The sequence below is a fragment of the Talpa europaea genome, assembly GCF_964194135.1.
Source record: "Talpa europaea genome assembly, chromosome: 16".
NCBI classification, from domain to species: domain Eukaryota; kingdom Metazoa; phylum Chordata; class Mammalia; order Eulipotyphla; family Talpidae; genus Talpa; species Talpa europaea.
The window spans coordinates 22,840,777-22,863,062 of NC_140084.1; the positions used below are offsets into that span (position 1 = coordinate 22,840,777).

The 22,286-nt window shown below is 35.0% G+C and overlaps 1 protein-coding gene across 4 annotated transcripts in view; it reads right to left on the reverse strand.

Moving 5' to 3' along the window:
• PHKB (phosphorylase kinase regulatory subunit beta) overlaps nucleotides 1–22,286 on the reverse strand; it is a gene marked incomplete at both ends in the record, with an annotated part of 230,434 nt that overhangs the window by 151,176 nt on the left and 56,972 nt on the right. For all 4 annotated transcript variants that reach the window (XM_084257797.1, XM_084257798.1, XM_084257796.1 and 1 more), the window contains one exon: nucleotides 18,997–19,077. In XM_084257797.1, the coding sequence (XP_084113923.1) occupies nucleotides 18,997–19,077 (81 nt within the window). The remainder of the gene's footprint in view (nucleotides 1–18,996; nucleotides 19,078–22,286) is intronic.

Sequence of the window (22,286 nt, forward strand, 5' to 3'; positions counted from 1 at the left end):
CCTACTACGTAAAAATCTTCATTTTTTTAAATGTACAGAATAGGTATAAGTTACCTATGTTAAAAATGTCTCGGGTGCAGCAGACCTCTCCTGTCTCTCCCGCTGCTCCCCTCAGCAGTGTATTTCGGTCATTCTGCCTGTTTTGCTCCCCACTCTATCTCTGGTGAATCCTCTCACCCTCCTGCGCCTCTGGCCTGTACCCCAACTCTTGTACAAAAATAAATAAATCTTTAAAAAAAGAAGTCTCAACACTACAAAGAACTCAGTTGAAGGATTATATTTTTAAAACTATACATTACACATATACATATAAATACAATAAGTAACAGACACTATGAAACTATCAACTAAATTTGACAAATGTTAACAATGTCTTCTCTGCTTCAGATCTTATTTTAAGGGCACAAAACAAACAATTGAAGCTCTTTTTCCCATAACCATAGCCACCACCTACCACCACCACCCCAAAAGTAACTATTATCCTGGAATTTGTTAATAATTCTTTACCATGTTTCTATACATTCATACTGTATATATGAATAACATTGTTTTGGGACTAATATTCCATTCATTTGAATATGCCAGAGTGCATTCATCCATTCTCATAAATATGGATATTTAGATTAAGAAAATATTTTGAACTAATTTTAGACTTAGGGAGAAGAGGTAAACAGAGTCAATTCTATATTTTTCATATAGCTTATCTTAATGTTAACATTGTATTAACCCTGATAAAATGATCAACCCAAGAAATTAGCATTGCCAAAATGCTATTAATTAAAGAATGTATTAAAATTTTATCAGGCTTGTACTACTGTCATTATTCTCTTTTAGGAGCCTATCCAGCAAACCTCACTGTATTTAGTTTTTAATTAGAAGAGACCTAGCTTATTTCTTCCTCATTCTTTCCTTATTTTTTCATGATGTTAACACTTTTGAAGAGTATTGTTCAGCACTTTCATCACAATTTCAGTTTGCCTACTTTTTTTTAAGACTGGATTCTGAGATTATGCTTTTTTTGATAAGAATATGATAGAAATGATGTTGGGATGCTCTTAGTGCATCCTAGAGTAGGAACATGATGTCAACAATGCCTTCTTATTGGTGGTGATAACCTTGATCATTTAGTTATGGTAGTTCCTGAGAGGGTTCTCCTGTACAGTGCTGCCATCTTTTCCATTGTAGTTAATAAACATTATAAGTGAGATGCTTTGCGATTAAATAAATTCTATTTCTCTTCGTATTTTCACCCACTAGTTTCAGCTAATTTATAGCTAAATTATTTTAGGTAATTTTTCTAATTTATAAGCAGATCATGTTAATAATAATTAGGCCTACTGTCCTTGCCTAAAGGTTATTTTCTATTTTCCTCTTTACTTTCATATATATATTGGAATTCTACTCTAACAAATGTTTTATGTGATACTTAACAGTTTCTAGGAATATTTCTAGAAACTAGAAACATTCTAGTCTTTATTCTACTTCAAGAATAGAGTATGTTTCTTGGAAAGAGTTTCCCAATCACACTGACAACATTATGCACTTACAAATTTTTGAACAGACACTGAAAACCTGGACAAGACTCCTGGCAGCCAGAACTATTGTCCTTGGAGGTATGTCCCCACAAACATCTTTAAGACAAAGGAATCACCACCTTGGCATATCCATAACTTGTCTATGGTACCCTTATAGGGAAGCTCTTGTCTATGACAAGTATCTTAACTGATTACTGTTTTGGAGACTAAGTGCACCTCCAACTTCACTAGCTATTTTCAAATTGTTATCCAAAGTAGTTTAAAGAACACACGTCCACTCTAAGGGAAAAGAGAGCTCTATTTATCTCATTGCTTTATATCCTTTGCTGAAATGTGGAATTATCCAACTCTTTCATTAGACCATTCTGAAGGAGCATATCACTTGGGTTTTAATTTGAATTAAAGATTCCCTAATTTTTCACAGTAACATATTTTAATGATGAGTGATCATTCTTATATGTTCCAGATACTCTGCATATGCATATGTCCAAATATCTTTTTTCAAGTCATGGTTTATTTTTCCATCCTTTTATTATAATTATTTTTTAATAAAGTGAATTATCAATTCAATGGATCAAAATCATTTTGTGTGTATGTGTGTGGTTTATACTTACTGTGTTTTTACTAAAAAAAAAATTGCCTATCGGAAAAAAATTATCCTGTAGATCCCCCAAAATAGTTCTCAAAGAGTGGTATAGGAAGCTTGAGGTACCCACAAAAAATTTTCACTGTCATTCTTTAAAAATTTACAATGGAGATTTCTAGAGGCTACACAGCATGTGATACTATAATAGACTGAAGATAAGAACAGGTATGAGAATTCAGTTGTCTTTTATTAAGCAAGAAATTAAGAAATTTGCAAAAATATAGAGCAATGTTACTATTCTCATGAGTTACTTTTGTTTTGAAAAACAGCTATTTTTATAAAAATATGGTATTTATGTAAATATGTTATGGGTTTATACAAAATAAACATAAACATATTCAAACAACTAAAAGCTTTAAAGGATTCTCAAAATTTGGGGAACATAAAAAGAGATCCTGAGATCAAAAAGTTTGAACTCCATTGCTCTAAAGTATAACCTTTTAACTTGCACAGTTCACATCTAGGTAACCTTCATGTTAAAAGAGGCATCTAACATCACGATCTTTAATAAGACTACTAAAGTCCATCCTACCACTCCTTAAAGTCTACTCTATCATAAGTCAAGCTCCATATATGTACCTAGGTCATGTGTGTATGTGTGTGAATATGTTTTTGACTCTCAGGTCTCTTTTACAGGCTAAATGTCACTGTACCAGTATCACCTTGTCAAATGTCTATGTGTTTTTGGTAGGGTTTCATAACTATCAATATATTCATATTTATATCATCCTAACAAAAATCCTACTGAAAAAAAATCACATAAACTTTGCCAGACCCAGGACACTGCAACCAATGGAAAAATAATAGCTGCTTTTTAATATCATTAAGTACTGAAAATAAAGTGAGTCTCTCTTGATTCCCTCTTGACCTTGCCTATTTTTATATTTACTGTTCTATAAGATTATTCAAATTGGTTTATCAAATTCCATCAGATTTTTAATGAAAGTTATGCTAAATTTAGGGACTGACATTTTTATAATTTTAAGCCTTCCTCTCTAACCATAAGATTCATGTTACTATTTTTTAGATTCTTTAATAACAACCAAAGTTTACACTTTTGCTCATGTGCAATCAAGTTCATTGCTAGGTACCTTAAAGTAAATGGAATATTTACATTACATTTATTTCTTACATCCAATGTCACCTTGCTGTTTACAGTCATTAAAACAAAAAAATACATTTAAATCTTTTAAAGCACAAGTTGTAGGGGCAGATTAGTTCTGCAGTATAATTTAGAGACCCTGGGTTTTTTTTTTTCATTAATTGTTCTATATTTTCCCCAGTGGTTTTCTGGCTCAGTGTGGAGAAAAGGCAAAAGGGGAAAGATTATTTTTATCTATTCATGTTTTCCTTCATTCAGACTATTAGTCATCATCTCTTGCATATACTGTCTTTCCTCAACACTATTATTACTTTCTATGAAACATATTTGGACCTTCTCATTCTATCTTTAATTATTCTTAAACCCTCATATTCTCTTCTTAATTCTTTGTTGTATATTCTGGAAAATTACCCAGAGTTATCTTTGAGTTATGAAGTTCTGTCTTTAGCAATGTTCAGTCTACTCTTCAAATACCCACTAACTTTTTAGCTATTCATATTTTTTATTTGTAATAATGTCTGGCTCTTTTATATATTTTCTTCCTAGATTCTTAATTTTTTCTACAATATCAATATTCAAGAATTTCAAAATTTTTATTTTAGAATCTCTTCTAAATATGTAATGTTTTTGGAATTCAAGCTTTTCTATTTGCTGTACCTGTTTACCCATTTTGAAACTCTTTGTCATGCAATTTGTAACCATTTAAAACTATTAGTTGTGTTAGTTATTGATAACTCATTTTCAATAAAGGTCTTCATTTGTGCATACATGCCAAAAAATCAATTTTATCTTTGTTTCAGATCTGACATCAGCTGATGGCACAGGCCTGGGGTTTCATGCTAGAGTCCCAGACAACATTAGTTTCCTGTTTGCTGGGCAAGTGGGCTAAAGTTTTTGGTTTTATTTCAAAGAAACAATGACTCTTTATAACTAAAGGTACAGGAGTCACATGTATCACCTCATCTTGAATGAGCCCAAGGCAGTATCTCTGGATCTTCTGTGAGTTTTTAAAAACTGCAGCCCCTTGCCCATAAGATCCATAGTACATTGATTGCAGAAATGGTCTCAATTCTCTTTATTTCTCTTTTCTTTATCACACCCTTTGCAATATGATTTTACAGTTCTAGCCAACAAAAGGTCAGACAAATGATTTGTTTTAGCCAGAAAAAGTGGCACATGTGAGTTTGCTACGTCTAACTTTAGGCCTAAGGCAGATTCACATACCTATGCTCTCAAAAATGGAAAATTTTCTGGTAGAAAAAAAAAACCCAAAAACCTAGCTCCTTTCTGAGGGGCAACACACTAAATGGAGTAAAGAAGTCTTATGCCAATCAATATCATTGTAAATTAGCGGTCAGTCTGTCAAGCCACCACCGGCATGAGTTAAGCACCGCCAAGATCAGCTGAGTCTCATCATATCAGTAGAACTGGTCAACCCTTCTGTAAACTGGTAGTAGACAAAATTTGCTTATAAGTCACTAAATTGTGAAGTGCTTTTCTAAGAAAATGTAATAGCTAAGTGATACAATATATCTGAATAGAATACAACTATTAGGCCCCAGGGCTTACCTACACCCCCAGGGCTTACCTACACTATTAGGCCCCAGGGCTTACCTACACCACCAGAACAAATGCTAATTGCATATTCTCTCCTGACTTTCTCAATTGGGGACTCCTTTTATTTGTGCTTGGTTACTTACTTGGGTTTTTAAAATAAACTAGATTTGGTTTATATAGTATTCTGCATTTTTGGAGTGAGAGAGGCTAAAAAACCTGCTTATTCAGTTTTATCATCACATTTATAGAAACTTGACCAAATTTTTCTCCTAACAGTTAACCCACCAACTTTCTGATTGCCCACAAAATGTCACAAATGAAATTTCTTCCAGTTCCTGGAATAATCTAGGTTTTTCTCAAGTTCAGTTATTTCTTCATATTACTACCTCTCCCTAATATACTTTCACCTAGATAATTCCTATACTGCCTTCAGGTATCAACCTGAATGAGGAAATTTCCTGGAAGAAAAAAGTTCCCAAGTTTGTGTGTGTGAGATGTCTATCTTACTCACCATTTTATCCCATCATATATACTAGATTTTTACACATGGAAATTCACCAATAAATATTTGTTGAATAAAACTGGCATATGTTTACACATTTTAAACACAGAGTGAAAAGCCATTTATCTATTTAATGCTTTGGCATTACTGAAGAAAAAGCTATCATTATACTAAAACAGTGATAATTTATGTGCATAAATTCCCAGAATGTGAAAACCAAAGAATAAGCCTTTTCTTGACCAAACTGCTTTCTTCCCAAAATATTTAGTTTGTTCCTGATGAGGAATTATTCCTCTAACTCAGTTACACTGTTAAAGGTGCAGGCTTGTTTTCTAAAGAATATTTTTTCAGGGATTTCAGGAGAAAATTCATTACATCATCCTAACAACTCCTTGCATTGACTTCATCCTTGAGGTCTCAAGTTGCTCTGTGTGTTGTGTTTTTTGTCTGCCTATTTTGCTCTATTGGATCTTCTGCCCAAGAGTTCTGTCCTCTCCAAAAGTAGTAAATTGGAAGCTTCAGGGGAAACCCAAGAGAGCTGCTAGGAGGTACTAGTTTCCACTCGTGGCTCTCCACACTGGCACCAGCAATAATGCCATTTGTTTGCATGCTCAACTAACAGTGGTAGCTTACAATTGGACTATACACTCTGGATGTAGGCCCAGAGGTCCCGTGGGGGGAAGAATGGAGGTGTACCCATGCTTTTTGAAGCCCCTTGTGTAGGAATTCCCTGCCAAAAGTGCTGTGTCCAGAAGGGCTGCATTCTCCCACTGTGCAGTGAAACAGGCACCAGAAACAGGCACCAGAAATAGGCTATTCTCAATTTCTGCATTCTAGATGGAGGCTGGAGGTCATGGGGTGAGGGTACTCAGGCTATGCCAAGTCCACAGTCTAGAAATCCCCTGCCTTAAAGGCTATGTGCCTGATAGGCCAGGAGGTGCTACCCTCTCCCTGAATATGCAGCAAAGTAGGTGCCAGAAATAATATGGGATCTAGAACTGTGCTTCAGATGATTCTCAGGACAGGCACAAAAGAACTCACTAGGCAGACTAAGGTTACTGTGGCCACTTGCATTTCTTTGTATGCACTGGATGCCCATGCAGGAGCTTGCACAGTGGGGCAGGGTGAGGGAAGCCGTCCATGGCTCCCTGAGGTGGGCACAGACATTTCTGAGAGTCCAGAGACCACCAAGGGAAAGATGAGTGGCTCTCTCCACTGCATAAACCAGTTCCCAGTCACATGGGTGTCCTTCATTGAACTGCTGATCAGACTGTGCTCTCACTGAGAAGCATGCACTCTCCTTCCAGGCCAGGAGCACAGGAGAGGCCAAAAGACTAATGCAGGGGAGGGCATGTGTCCCTCCCAGTGATCTGGCACCTTTCCAGATTTACTGTTTCCCAGTCTTTCCTACACATTCTGATGGTTTCTGTCTTTCCTCCATGCTATGACACCGGTCCTCATGTCCCTAACTCAGTTCCAGATGTGGCTGATTCCTCCAGCTGCTTATCCTCAATATCCCTGAAACAAGCAGTGACTCAATGATATTGTCCATCCACCACCTTTCCCACTCCCTGTTCTAAATCATTTAAATTAAGCTCTCCAACAGCCTATTTTTCTAATACTAAATTCTAATTGTTACTATAAATTGTAATTCTAATACTAAAAAATCAATCTCTAATGTTTGTAAATTCCACTTTGTTTATAACAGCCCAAACTGGGTGTGATATTGCAAGGGAGATTTGACCACTAATGAGCATTAATTTGCATTTAATTCTTTCAATAACACATCATAGCTCCTTAAGTAACACTACAATAGAGTCTGAATTATGTGTATAAGAGCAGGATTACAGTGGATTACAGTGGATTACACTGTAAGGTAAGAAGAAAAGTTTCAATAACATGAAAATATGAAGAGATAGAATGTGGGTGGGAGTGGGGAAGAGACAATATAGCAGCAATGGTGAGACAGTATGGTGATTCAATGGGTCCTCTAGAGCACAATTTTCCTTCAGAGGGTTAATATCTTGTCAATTTTTAAATATCACATATATTTAAATATATACAATACATAATATATAATATATGTGTTTATGTGGTTGGTTTAGGAGACACTAAATCTCATGAGACACTACCATCACAACAACAAAAAAATGAAGTAAAGGAAACTTTCTTTAATTAAGAAAACGCAAGTTTTAAACTATCTCAGTGAAAGTAATTTCCTAATAGATAACTTACATTATGAAAATTTAATATATTGTAAATCACAGGTAAAGAACACAAACAACCACATGTAATAAATAAAGTAAGCATTAGTTACACTTGGCCACAGAGCACTTGCCATGTAGCTACTTAAAACTGAGATGCACTTTTTGTATAAAATACACACCAATTTTGAAGACTTAGTACAAATTATAGGAGATAAAGTATCGCCTCAATAATAGTTTATATTTGTTATACATTGAAATTAAGTATATTAAATAGTAAAACAAATCTGATCTGCCGTTTTCATTTTTTAATTACTATGGGGTTCACATTATATTCCCCTTGGACAGCACAACTGTAGAGACTGGAACAAGAAATGAATGCTTTCTCAGACTGCCTACTCAGCTGGAGGTGGCCTCATAATAATTCTGACTAGTAAGGCACATGCAGAAGTCAAAAGGAGACATGTGATTTTTTTTTTTGTTGTTCGTTTTTTTTTTTAATAGTTGCTTTTTCAGTCTTAACTTTTTTTTTTAAAGATTTATTTATTTATTTATGCAAGCACTGGGTACAGTCAGAAGCATTGGGGGGGGGGGGTGGCGGGGTGAGAGAATTCACCAGAGCCAAAGCGGAGAGCAGAACAGGCAGAAGGACCGAACACTGCTGAGGGGAGCAGCAGGCTGCAGGAGAGGTCTGCGCGCCATGCAGGACCCTCCTCCGGTTGCCGGGGAACAGCCGAGGATCGAACCGGCGCCGCAGAGGCCGCGGGCAGACTCGCAGCCCAGCGCTCAACCGCTGCACCACCAGGGGAGGCCCGAGACTTGTAATGTTTTTGATGTTTCTGATAAAATGAATAACTTCTGATGAAAAGTACTTAAACGTACCATTTTTTCCAAGTTCCCTCTTCTTTTTATTATAAATAACAACAGCCAGTGTGAGATAATATAGAAAAGAGAAACCGACTAACCGACAGCTAGCCAGTCTCTAAGTAATACATTATATAAGAGAAAAAAAAGGCACCTTTTAATTTATGCCACTGCAATAACCACTGACACATATAAAAAAAAAAAAAAACCTACATAATTACCTGAAATTATCATTTCAGTTTTTAAAAAATTAAAGATACTGACTTGGACATGATTATTCGATTACAGAATCAATAATGTGGCAGCAATCTCAAGGTAATAGCTGAATTCTAAGAACCTCCCAAACACACAGTTCCAAAATCAGTACAATATATGACAAAAGTCATTTATCCTACTCTACTGATTTGTTATTATTATTTTATTTTTATTGCAGTAGTATTGTTTTAGGTATAGGTATAGGATTACATCTCTTCAGATGTATATTACCACCACTCCAACCACCAAGACACATACCCACAGTCCTCTTATAAAAGAAACAGAACATCCTGCGGCCTCCCTGGTGGCGCAAGGGGTTAAAACACAACCTGTGTAGCTGCCTGCAGCCTCTGCAGCATAAGTTCGAACCCCTGGCCTGCCAGAGCAACCCACATGGCACAGCAGACTTCTCCTGACTCGCCCGCTGCTCCCCTCAACAGTGTATTTCAGTCAATCTACCTGTTCTGTTCCCCACTCTGTCTCTCGTGAATCCTCTCAACCCCACACCTCTGGCCTGTACCACAGCCCTTGTATGAATAAATAAATAAATCTTAAAAAAAAATAATGTTCAAAGTAAATGCCTGGTGGTACAACAGACATTCATTAAATATTTGAAAATAAATGAATACTAGGAATTTAGTTGCATGATTCTAACATACGTGACAGGCAGCCATTAAGTGTGTTGTTAATAGATGTTTAAATGTGGCAAAATGGTTGAAGCATATTGAAGTATTTAATGCAGTTAAAAATACATTAGGAGTCCTGTCTTAATTGATTTTATAGAATGAGTGAACTGCAAGATAAAAGGCTGCAAGATGAAAGGGAGGGATATGTATAAATAGAAAGCTACACTAAAAATAATTACAAATGGGAATTCAATGCACAGAATGGCAAAGGCCTTAGAAAATCTACTCATCCATAAAAGCAACAAGAATACTAACAAAAACTATCAAAATCACCTTTTTCAGGGCTCTGGAAATTAAACAAGAGCCCTTGTAAACAAGAACTTCCAATAATCCAAGGCCATTTAATCAAGAAAAATGACTGATCCCCTCCTCCCAGCTCTGTTGTAGCCTTAGTCACACAAAGATATAGTCATGAAAACCAGCAGGCTAGCAACCACCAGAAGGGACGGAACAGGTTAGAACTTCCCCAAAACACTATCTCAGCAAAATGTGACTATTTTGATCTGACAAACTACTTGAAAACTGATACTTGCACAACATTTTAAAAATGATCAGACATGGAGTTTGCTCAAGGCACACAGTCATTCCCCCCAAAGGCAAATGTTGAAAACAATCACAGGCAACAATTTAACGTTTCAGCTGCCTAGAAAAAATGATCTAAATGATAGGGGTGAGGTACACAGGGGACTTTGGAAAGTGCCAACATATTCCTGTACAGCCAGAGGGCTGTGTATATGTGTCGGGTTGTGCCCATAACCAAGAATTGAGACACTAATCTCACAGCACTGGCTGAATTTGAAGGTCTGCAAAAGCAGAAATTGAAGGCTAAAAAACAGTTACATACTATCTGTGATACCTTTCATGTGTACCCCAAAACACATAAAGAGGACATTGGGAAAGATCAGAAAATCTATTAGTTCAACGCATTTAAGTATATCTTTGTTCAGTCATTAACTAATCAGTAAGTTATGTGAGCAAAGACATCAAAGGCTTCACATGACAGAATACAAAAATACAAAAAATTTTTCAAGAAATACACCAAACAAAAAAATAACATAAATACGGGGCCTCCCTGGTGGCACAGGCAGTTGAGCGCAGCACTATGAAGATGTCCGCAGCCTCTGCAATGCCAGGTCGATCCCCGCTGGCTTCCGAGCAACCCACATGGCAAGCAGACAGACCTCTACTGTCTCACCTGCTGCTACCCTCAGCAGTGTATTTCGTCATACTGCCTGTTCTGTTCCCTGCTCTCTTTCTGGTGAATCCTCTCACCCTCCCGCGCATCTGGCCTGTACCCCGGTTCTTGTATAAATAAAATAAATCTTTAAAAAAAAACATAAATACAACACTGACAATACTGCTTAAAGGAGGGGAGAGGGGGCCTGATTCTAAAGTTGAGGCACTGCTATATTTTAAATGAAAATAATTGTATTAAAGAATTGGATTAAAATCACTCCAAGCTATTCTCTAATGACCATGGAAACTAGGGAAACTCAAAAATATGTGAAAATGAAACAACACACTAAATAACCAATAGTTTAAAAAATAACTCACAAAGGAAATTAAAAAGTATATCGAGATGTAAATATAAAAAATAGTGAGATGTTAGCTAACCAGAGTATAGAGATAAATTTACAATAATAGTAAATGCCTTTATTTGAAAAGCAGAATTATTTTAAATCATAATCTAAACTTACCTTAAGCTAAGAAATAAGACCAACATAACCAAAGTAGAAGAAAGGAAATCATGGCAATTAGAAGGAATATAGAGACTACAAAATAATTTAAAAAGGCAATGAAATAAAACATTGATTCTTTGAAAAATCAATAAAATTGATGAAAGTTTAACTACACTGACAAAGAAAAGAGATATGATTCAAACTACTAAAATGAGGAAACAAGGGATATACTAATACTAATCTGAGAAGGAAGAAAAAGGATTTATGACCTAGATAAAATGGAAATTCCTAGAAAGACACAAACTACAAAAATTGACTCAAGAAAATATAGAAAATCTGAATAGACACAAAATAAATAAAGAGATTGAAACAGTAATAATAATAAAACTTCCCATAAAGAAAAGTTCAGACCCAGCTAGGTCCGCCAATGAATTGTACCAAATATTTAAAGAATTAAGATCAATCCTTCATAAACTCTTTGAAAAAGAGAAGCGCATACTTCCAAATCCATTCTATGAGGACATTATTACCCTAATACTAAAATCAAATACAGATGTCCCAAGAAAAAAAAAAGATTTATTTATTTATGCATACAAGAACTGGGGTATAAGTCAGAATGGGGGGGGGGGGTAGTGAGAAGATTTACCAGAGAGAATGGGGAGCAGAACAGGCAGATTTACTGAAATACACTGCTGAGGGGAGCAGCGTTCAAGACAGGAGAGGTCTGCTGTGCCATGTGGGTAGCTTCTTGGCCAGCTAGGGATCAAATTCATGCTTCAGTGGCCGATGATATCTTGATAATGCTGTCTTTAACCCCTCCGCCACCAGGGAGACCCCCCACCAATGTACATTAAGAATACTGCTATAGGGGTATCCCAGGTGGCCTATGGGTTAAGTCTTAGCGTTATCACCACCACAGTCCACCACAGCAGTCTAAGTTCGATTCCTGACCAGGGAGGGAACTTAGCCAAATGGCGCAACAGACCTCTCCTGTCTCGTCAGCTGTTTCCTTTAGCAGTGTATTTCAATCTACCTGTTCTCCCCCACTCTGTCTCTGGTGAATCCTCTCACCTCATCCCCCACCTCTGGCCTACACCCCTGTTATTCTATGCAAAAATAAATTAAAAAAAAGAAGAACACTGCTGTAAAGATCCTCAACAAAATACCAGTAACCTGACTATAACAATATTTTGGAAGGACTATGTATCATGACTAAGTAACAGAAAGTGTGTGCCTATCCCATGTACTTTAAATTTGTTTGAAATAAGAGAATCAAGCAGTATAATATATCATAACTATAGAATACAAAACAAAATCATATGATAAATTTCAACAGATGTAGAAAAAGCATTTGCAAAAGATCCAACAGACTTTCATGATGGACACACTCAAAAAACTAAGGTAGAAGAAAACCTCCTCAATTTGATAAAGGGTATCACATTAATAATGAAAGATCCCCCCCCACGCAAGATCAGGAATAAAATAAGGATGTGTTTTCTCATCACTTAATATTCAGTACTTTCTTGGACGGTCTAGTCAGAGAAATCAGGTAAATAAAATTTATATTAAAAATGAAGATGCACCCTACCACTATTTGCAAATGATATGGTATTCTTTATAGAAAAGTCTTGGAAATTCATAAAAACTATTAAAACTTAAATATAAGCTCATCAAGCTTTCAGGATATAAGATAAATTTATAAAAATTGCATTTCTATAAATATGTAATGAATAATCTGAAAATAATATTAAGACTCCACTTATAATACAAAATAAAATGCTTAAGAGTAAATTTTTAAACGAATGAACAACATATTAAAAACTACAAAACTTCACAAGAAAAAATTAAGACCTAAGTGACCTAAACCACATGCAACAAAATAAACACTAGAGAAACTACACTTAATCAAAAATTTTAAAACTGCTTCAAAGAACATTATAAAAAAAATAAAAAGATAAATCTACAGAATTGGAGAAAATATTTGTAAATCTTTAACTGTTAAGAGCCAGCATCCATAGCATGCCTTTAAAATTTCCTATAAGTGCTCAATGAAATAAGTCAGAAGGAAAAAGAAAAACATGGGATAGTTTCATTTATAGGCGAAAACAGGGAAACCATACAAGAGATCAGAAGAAAAAAAAAGACAATACTAGCAGGCAGACGATATATTAATACATTGGAGATATTCATCAGGGGAGGGAAGAGCACAAATGTCCATGGTGACGGTTCACAGGTGTCTTGGTGATGGTAATTTTATGGGGACAACACTGGAGAGAGGAAATCACATATTATACAAGAATGAAAAATAATGTAAAAATATATAAATAAACAAAAAATAAGACAAAATTTCATATAAGTCAACAATTAAAGGACAAGTAGCTCCATCGAAAATGGGCAAAAGATTTGAATACATAGTGCCACCCAAAAACATAAATCACAGAAAAAGATACTGAACGTAGTGGGAAACGCAAAACAGAAGCACAATTAGAAGTCACTCAACACCTTCTAGAAAGGCTATAACAACAAAAAACAAAACAAAAATTAAAAAACATGAACAAGTGCCAGCAAGGACACAGAGAAATTAGACCCTTGTTCCTTCCTGATAGGAGTGTAAAATAGTGCAATTGCTTTGGAAAAAGTCTGGCAGTTTTTCAAAAAGTTAAATATTGAGTTATTATACATATATATGTATATAATCTAGAAATTCTACTTTTAGATAATATACCTAGGAAAACTGAAAATATACCTACCTACACAAAAAAATTTACATTTGGATATTTATAACATCATTATTCATAATAATCAAAAAGTAGAAACCAACCAAATGTCCAGGTACCTGCTGAGTGGATGAACAAAACGTGATATGTACAAAACAATATTATTTATTCATAAAAATAAATGAAATACTGCTATATGTTACAACAAGGATATTCCTTACAGAGAATAGGAAAAGTGAAATAGCCATACACAAAAGCACCTGGTTATTTGATTCCATTAATATCATAGTTAACTATAAGAAAAATAATTTTAAAAATGAGAATTCCAGTAGAAGACATTAATCTAAAAAAAATTAAATGTAAATTTTAGAGCTAAACATAATGCCTAAAATGAAAAAATTCAATGGATGGTTAAATAGACACATTAGAGTACATAAACAGTAATATAAGAATAAATCAACAAAGAAAATTCCAAATGAAGCAGAGACAGTAGAAAGGAAAGAGAAAAGGATAGAAAAAGAGATCAAAAGAGATGAGAAAAGGTGTCAGGGTCACATATGTAGTTATTGTCTCAAAAAAGAAAAAAGACAACAAAATGGAGTACACAAAATTTTGAGTAGATCTAGAGAACAACTTTCTGAATCTTATGAAACACATTAGGCTAAGATGTGAATACTTCTACAAACCCCACAAAAGATAAAGAACAGTACAGCTAGCACATCTTACTAAAACTATTGAAAATCAAAGGTAAACATTTTAAAGCTGCCTAGGAAGACAATATTTTTATGCACTATAAACACAATTACAGCTGATTATTAGCAAAACAATAGAAACCACAAGACAATATAATGGCATATTTAAAGTGCTGAAAGAAAACGTTAAACAAAAAATGCCTTTCAAACTGAAATATAAACAAAGACATTTTCAGAAAAACAGTAAGTAAGGAATGGACCATAGTACCATAAAGAATATCCCAGGAATTTGGGGCCTCCCCTGGTGGCGCAGTGGTTGAGCACTGGGCTGCGAGGCTGCGGGCAGCCTCTGCAGCGCCGGTTCATTCCCCGGCCACCAGCGAGGGTCCCACAAAAAAAAAAAAAAAAAAAAGAATATCCCAGGAATAAAAGATGATCATCTAAATTGTATACATATCAAAGTGCAAAGCTGTACTTCCAAAAATTACAGAGTATTGTAAACCAATGGTAAATCAATAAAAAATTTATTTTAACAAAAGTATAGTAAAATTGAAAGCTGCAAATAAGACCAATAACGAGAGATATACTAATTATTAAATTCAGGTGCTGCAATAGAACATCACTACAGAACCAATAGATATTAAAATCATAAAAAGAGAATTATGAACAATTTTATGCCAACATTTTTGGGCATTTAGATCAAAAGAGAATATTTTCTTGCAAAACAAAACTCACAAAAACTATTTATTCCTGTGATGCAGAGCAAATAAATAACAGTTGAGAAATATTTGGTTGGAAATAAGTGGGAGTTAAGATTAGTAAAATGACTTAGAACTTTGTATTTCTTTGAATCACCACATAAATCATGAACTATGATTTAATATTTGAGTAATCTTTAAAATATATGTTTAATAAAGGACAAGGAAGGAAACAAAACAAGAAAAAATTATACTTAAATCTAATAGTTCTATTTTAAGATGCATGGTTAAGTAAAATGACATCATTGAAATGGTTACCACAATGATGAAGGGCCTAAAATGTCACCACACCTCAGGCAAAGAGAGAGCATTGAGAAAAAATAAAAGCCTCTGATAAACTATGCTGCTTCACAGAAAACACAATTCAGCTAAGTTATCTCATTTGACATTCACAATCAAATACTTCAGTACTCACAAATCTGTAACATTTCCCCTAAGTAAATGACTATCAGGTTAATTTTCCCATTTGGGCTAAAATTAACAAAAACATGAATATATATTCTGATTTGCTTTAGGAACTATTATGCTTGCTGATTAGTCTAATACATAGAACCATTTTCATCATTAATACAGATGTTACAAATTCAAATAGTTAAGATGACTATATGATGAAATATTCTTTCATAGATAGAACTAAGGAATATTTTATTCAGTCAAAGTTGTAGTTTACTGTGCTTAATTATTTATACAAACTATCTTTTGGCATAAATAGGTGTTATGCTGAATAACCTGCTTTCCTTCTGAGAGTCAGAAATCTGGTACCTTCTAGGTAGAGGGTGTTTGTTAATATGACCAGCCTCCCAATAAACACCTGGGTAACAAATCTCTGAGCTTTTCATAACCGGATGCTGGAAGAACTATCCATGCAATGTATGGCCACATGGGCAGAGGAATATTGGAAGCTTGCACCTGATTATCTCTGGGTTTTGCTCCATGCATTTTTTTCTTTGGATTTTTTTTCTTAATATTCTTTTCCTGTAATAAGCTTTACACATGGCTATGAACCACACTCCTAATTCTCCCACGGAATCATTAAAACTAGGGGTGGGCTTTGGAACCCCCAAAATAATACTATTTGTTTAGTTTTAAGTTACATCATAGTAGTATTTCAAAAGAGGGTTAAGACTATACAACAATGATATAACTGACCTAGTTCAAAGAAGTCCCCCATTGATTCGAAGCAGCATTTCAGGTGAATATATAATCTTATGAGTTGTTCTAGGCATAACAGCATTGCCAAATCTTTAAAACTTTAGATTGGGTTAAATGACTTTTGCCACAAATATCAAGAGTTAGTAACTGAAGACTAGCCCTCAATCATACAGTCATATGGAAATTAGTTATCAGAATGGTCCTTAGAATTATCAAATTCCATGCTAATAGAATTACAAGTCTTTATGACTATTTCATCCCTCTACATCTTGGGCGCTTCATATCCTGTGGCCCCTTCTCATATTCAGCTGTTTATTTCATTAGTAACAACCAGAAGAGAATTTCTCATCTACTAATACCTATGGCTAAGTATTGACCATCATACCTATATGTATATCTATTATATTCATATCCCTTCCTAGTATATGTCTTAAATATTAGTGATAGCTAAAATCATTCCCTCTTCTGATGTATTATATTTCATCCAATCTTGCCTATGTAAGAATTTTCTTCTTTCAATTACGCTTCTGTCCTGAACCATCAAATTTGTTCATTATACTGGATGTTTCCAATCAACCTAACTCCTTCTCTAATTAATATCCTCCCATGATTTCCATCCTCCTCTAGTTAACTATCCCATTTCTGTGACCTTTTTACCAAAGAAAACAAAATGCCTCAAATGAGTTATCTCCTTTTCTTGCCTTCTGTTCCTCTAATCAGGATGTTGTTGTTCTCATTGAAGCTAATTCCATAGTTTACCAGTGACTTCAGTGACATTGTTTACATAGTCATTATTTATGTCCATTGCTTGAAATAATTATTAACAATGACCCCTTACTCTTAAAAACATCCTGGTTTGGAAATGACCATTACTATAAATTACCATATTGCTATAAAAGCAACGATCATTCTCAGTCCTCATCTGACCGCTGGATATTATTGGATCTACCTGATTATTTCCTCCTTGAAGCACTTTTTTCAGTGAACTTCTCAGGTATCTCATTCTCCAGTTTCACTGACCTATCTTCCTCAGTCTCCTTTGTTGGATACTCTTGTCACGTTGCATATCTGGTGTGTGCAGGATTTAATCCTTCCCATCTCTAGCTATCTCCAGAGATTACATATCTATATTTTACTGCTATCCAAAAATTGTCTCTAGCCCAGTCCGCTCTCCTAAAGTTCCCACTTGACTATCCAACTGCTTATGTGACAGCTCTCCCTCAATGGCCAATAGGCACCTCAAATTCAAAATATCTAAAACCAAACTTCCAATGGCTACCCACAGCACTTCTACACAGTCAAACTCTTCTACCTTCTCTACTATATAATATCATAAAATTGTTCAGTTCCACAACCGTTTTCTGATCTTTAATTCTTTTCCTTTCATACTGCTTATCTAATCCATAAGCTAATTTTACTGATCTTACTTTTTCATTGTATGCAAAATAAAATCTCATCCATTGCCAAAGCAATTTTATCACTACAATTAAAAACAGTGGGAAATCACTGGCAATCATCAATTTTAGTTGCTATTTATTGTAAATTGTTATCACACAGTGTTCTGCTGGGACCTTGGGTGCTTTGAAGCTTGGGTGGAGAGAAATGAGAAGCAAAGTAAATGGGCTGCTTGTGGGTGTCCTCCTTAGAGGCATGCTTCTTCATTTGTTTTATATTTAGGATTCTGCTTAGGATTATACCACCCAAAATGTTTGAATACCACTACTTCACAGTAACATGAAAACTGAACACTATTTGTATGCAATGAAAACGTAATTATTTGATGAACCAAATATGAGAAATCGAAAGTGGGTATTATTCATTTCTTATTATTATTTGTTCTTTATTTATCTTATTTATCATTATTTCTTCACTTATAAATAGAAATACTGTATTAAAACACCATGAGTGGAAGGAGTTAACAAAAGTGTAAACTACATACATTTAATTTATAGCACTCTCCATGTAGTCAAAAGATGATTTTGGTATTCAGTGTATGATACGATTATTCTCACAATATGGACAACAGGAGATGAGTAATAACAGCACGTATAGCATATCAACCCTTAGATGAAGTTCTCATTGTATATGAACTTTTTACTTCCACCGTAGCACACTGCAAAATGTGCCTGTGTATTTGTTCAAGCATGAGTGTCAGTGGTATAAATGCTTCTCAATTCTGGGATATAAATTCTTTTCAAATTCCTAATAAAAATGAGAACATGGTATTTTCAAAAACAAGAATCCTACCAAGGTTCCACAAATACTACAATATGATAAAGGTATCTTTTTACTTTTAAAAGGATGGTTTATGAAAAATAACAACATGAAGATATAACTGAGTCTGCTAACCTCATTTTTACTTTCATTGTTACTAAAATTTTCTGAAAGTTACAAGTTTTTATTTCATATCACCTGGAATAAAAATCTTTCATAGAAGTGAAGTTTTATTACCTATTCTATATTTTGCTCATTTTGAAAATTATTTGATTTAGAAATACAAGGACTTTTTTATTCTATATCCAAAATCTAGCATCAGATTATATGACTTTAAAGAATAACAAGTTGCTGTGAAAAGTTTTAAAAGAGAAAAAAATGTAGATATTCTCTGAAGTGAAATGTAGTTCTAGAGAATCTGGAGAAATCATACCTCATCAGTATTATAGATAATCTGGAGTCCTGAGGAAATCATTTCCACAAGGTAAAGGAGATAGAGTGACACTGCATTTATCTGGAAACAAACAGCAACAATGAAATATTAAAGGAAATAACAAAAATGTTAACCATAAAAGCTAAAATTGGGACTCCCGGGTGGCACAGAGGGTTGAGCACAGCGGTGTGGGGCTGTTCGCAGCCTCTGCAGAGCAGGTTCAATTCCTGACCAGCCAGGGAGATACCCACATGGTGCAGCAGACCTCTCCTGTCTCGCCCACTGCTCCCCTCAGCATTGCTTTTGGTCCTTTTGCCTATTCTACTCCCCACTCTGTCTCTGGTGATTCCACTCACCCTCCAGTGCCTCTGGCCTGTACCCCAGCTACTGTATAAATAAAAAAAATCTTTAAAAAAAAAAGCTAAAATTACAAGTTATTTGCTCTAATAGAAGCATATAAAAATATTCTTTCCTATTGTACAATGAAGACCTGTGGATTTAGTTTATAATTAAAACCCTAAAATCCTCAAATTGATTGTGAGGCACCTGATTAGAAAAATGGCTGCAAATAGAACTGGTAGCAACTGTTTCTATCATATTTGCTTTCTAAGATTTATTTTCAAACCCTGTATCTAAAGTGCTTCTGCTTTGGAATAGCTTTTGCCCCACAGGCAACTATGGAATGTCAATTCATCTCAAATGTATGTAAATGAAAAAGTGATTTGGCAAGTAAGACATTAAAATTATGCCAGTACACCATAAACAATAAACAGCACATCTTGGAAAAAGTCAAATTTTCAGAATACAAAATTTATGCAAGTAACTGCAGGGACATACTAATTTTAATCAATGGCGTAGCATATAATTTAAAATATATTTGTGAACAAATGAGTTTTATAAACAAATGAGATGTTTTTCTTCTTTTAGTTTATTAATCTATTAAAGGCAGAGATTAGATGATCTAAACAAAACAAAATGACAATAATGTTCATTTTAACAAAAGAGATCCAGAATTCTGAATGGGATGTGTAAATTGGTTGAAGTAACAAGCAGTGAAAGATAAATGCCGCAAACATAGATAAACTCTGAAAACATTATGCTATATGAAAAGAGCCAGTTACCAAAAACCATATATTGGGTGATTTTATTTACAATGAAATGCACACAATAGGCAGATTATGGATAGAAATAATTGGTGGTTGCCTATGGCTAGCTTTTGGTTTTAAGTATTTTAGGCTGACATAAACTTTTAAGTAAACTTTCTCAGAACATGGTGGAAAATATATTCGTCACACTGTCAGGTTTATCCAAATACTTTTTAAACCATTGACACTGGTATGTCAGATGATGTCAAAGGAATTTCATTCCTATGGACAACCATTTACAGCTACATCTCCAAGAATTCTCTGCATTATCTCTTTTTTTGGTTAAGATTTATTTATTTTTTTTTTAATAATAAATTTTATTTTTATATTCCCCATACAATTGCAACCCCCCCATTCTGACCCCAATCCTTCCCCTCCCGCCCCCCGCCCCCCAAAAAGTGTCTCTGGTTCATAGTTTTTTGTTGATTTTGATTTTCACTTTCTTATAGTTATTCATTTTCCTGGTCCCTTATTATTTATTTATTTATATAAGCACTGGGTACAGTCAGAAGCACAGGAGGGTGACAGAATTCACCAGAGCCAGAGTGGGGAGCAGAGCAGGCAGACTGACGAAGTACACTGCTCAGGGGAGCAGCGGGCAGCAGGAGAGGTCTGCGCACCATGTGGGACCCTCACCCGGCAGCCGGGGATCGAACTGGCACTACAGAGGCTGCGGGCAGCTTCACAGCCCAGCGCTCAACTGCTGTGCCACCAGGGGAGGCCCTGCACTATCTTTTGAGATGCTTCTGTGAGAAACTATCAGAAAGTGACTGACAAATGAAGTGATTGTAAAGAAACTGATAAATAACAGGTTGACCAGTTTTTATTTAACACCTACTATGTAATAGGCTCTGAGTTTAAAGTATGGGGCAAAAAAAAAATGAGCCATTACCTCCTAAAATCCCTGCTTCAGACAGCAAATATATTGTCAGAGCAAAAGGTACATAAAAACCTGATATGTGAACATTATCAAGAGGCTAAAAAAACAACATAGTCATATAGCATTAATTCTCCAAGAAACTGGTTACAAATAAGTATGAGTTTCTACTTCACAAAAATGGGGACACTGTACTTTCTGTGACTGGAGGAGTCAAACTAAAGTTAGAGATTTTAGATCTCTAGAGAGAGGGGAACTATAAAAAGGAGATACTCCTATTTTAGAAAGGAATATATGAATAATAAGTATTCTGTCCTAAAGATAACAGAACCAAATGATAAGCAGGAAGAAAATCCATCAGAAATTGAGTATATATTTATATCCTAGAAACAAAGTACTACTGTCCAACTAAAAGCAGTACAGGGCCTTCCTGGTGGCGCAAGGGGTTAATATGCAACCTATGAAGCTGTCCACAGCCACTGCAACACAAGTTCGATCCCCAACCAGGGAGCTACCTGCATGGCACAGCAGACCTCTCCTGGCTCTCCGGCTGCTCCCCTCAGCAAGTGTATTTCAGTCAATCTGCCAGTTCTGCTTCCCACTCTGTTTCTGGTGAATCCTCTCACCCCCCACCCCCCACACCTCTGGCCTATACTCCAGTTTTTGTATGCATAAATAAATCTTTAAAAAATGAAAAATAAAAATAAATAAAAGCAGTACAGATATGTGAAAGAAAAAGTAAAAACAAAGCACAAAATCCTACAATGTATCTTAGCCCACGTATGCAGCTTAATATGCTATATAAGACAACATTTATAAATATCAGAAATGCATTTTGGAATTACATTTTACTGGAATTTTTTAGCTTTATTGAAGGTTGTTATGTAAAAAATGAACTGTCATGTAACAAAACTTCTGATTTATGGTTACATGACTACCAATTGTCTTTTATTCCCTACTTCCTAAGTATTCAGATTCTTCCAAATTTGATAACAAACACAGGCTTTATTCACTGAAAGAGCAGTAGGTTTCCTTTTTTCCTGGATAGTAATAATATAATAATTCATCCACTTGCTCTTTTGGCTTGAGGATCAGGTCAGATTTAATGCACAATAGAAATAATTAATTCAGCCCTGGTGGTTAGCATTTTATTTAATTTCATGGTTGGTCTTCTTCTATTTTGAACAAGTTATGAGATAAACTTTTTAAAAACTGTATATAGTCTCAAATCTTCTGTAATGTAGAATATAAAGTCAGAAGAAAAACCT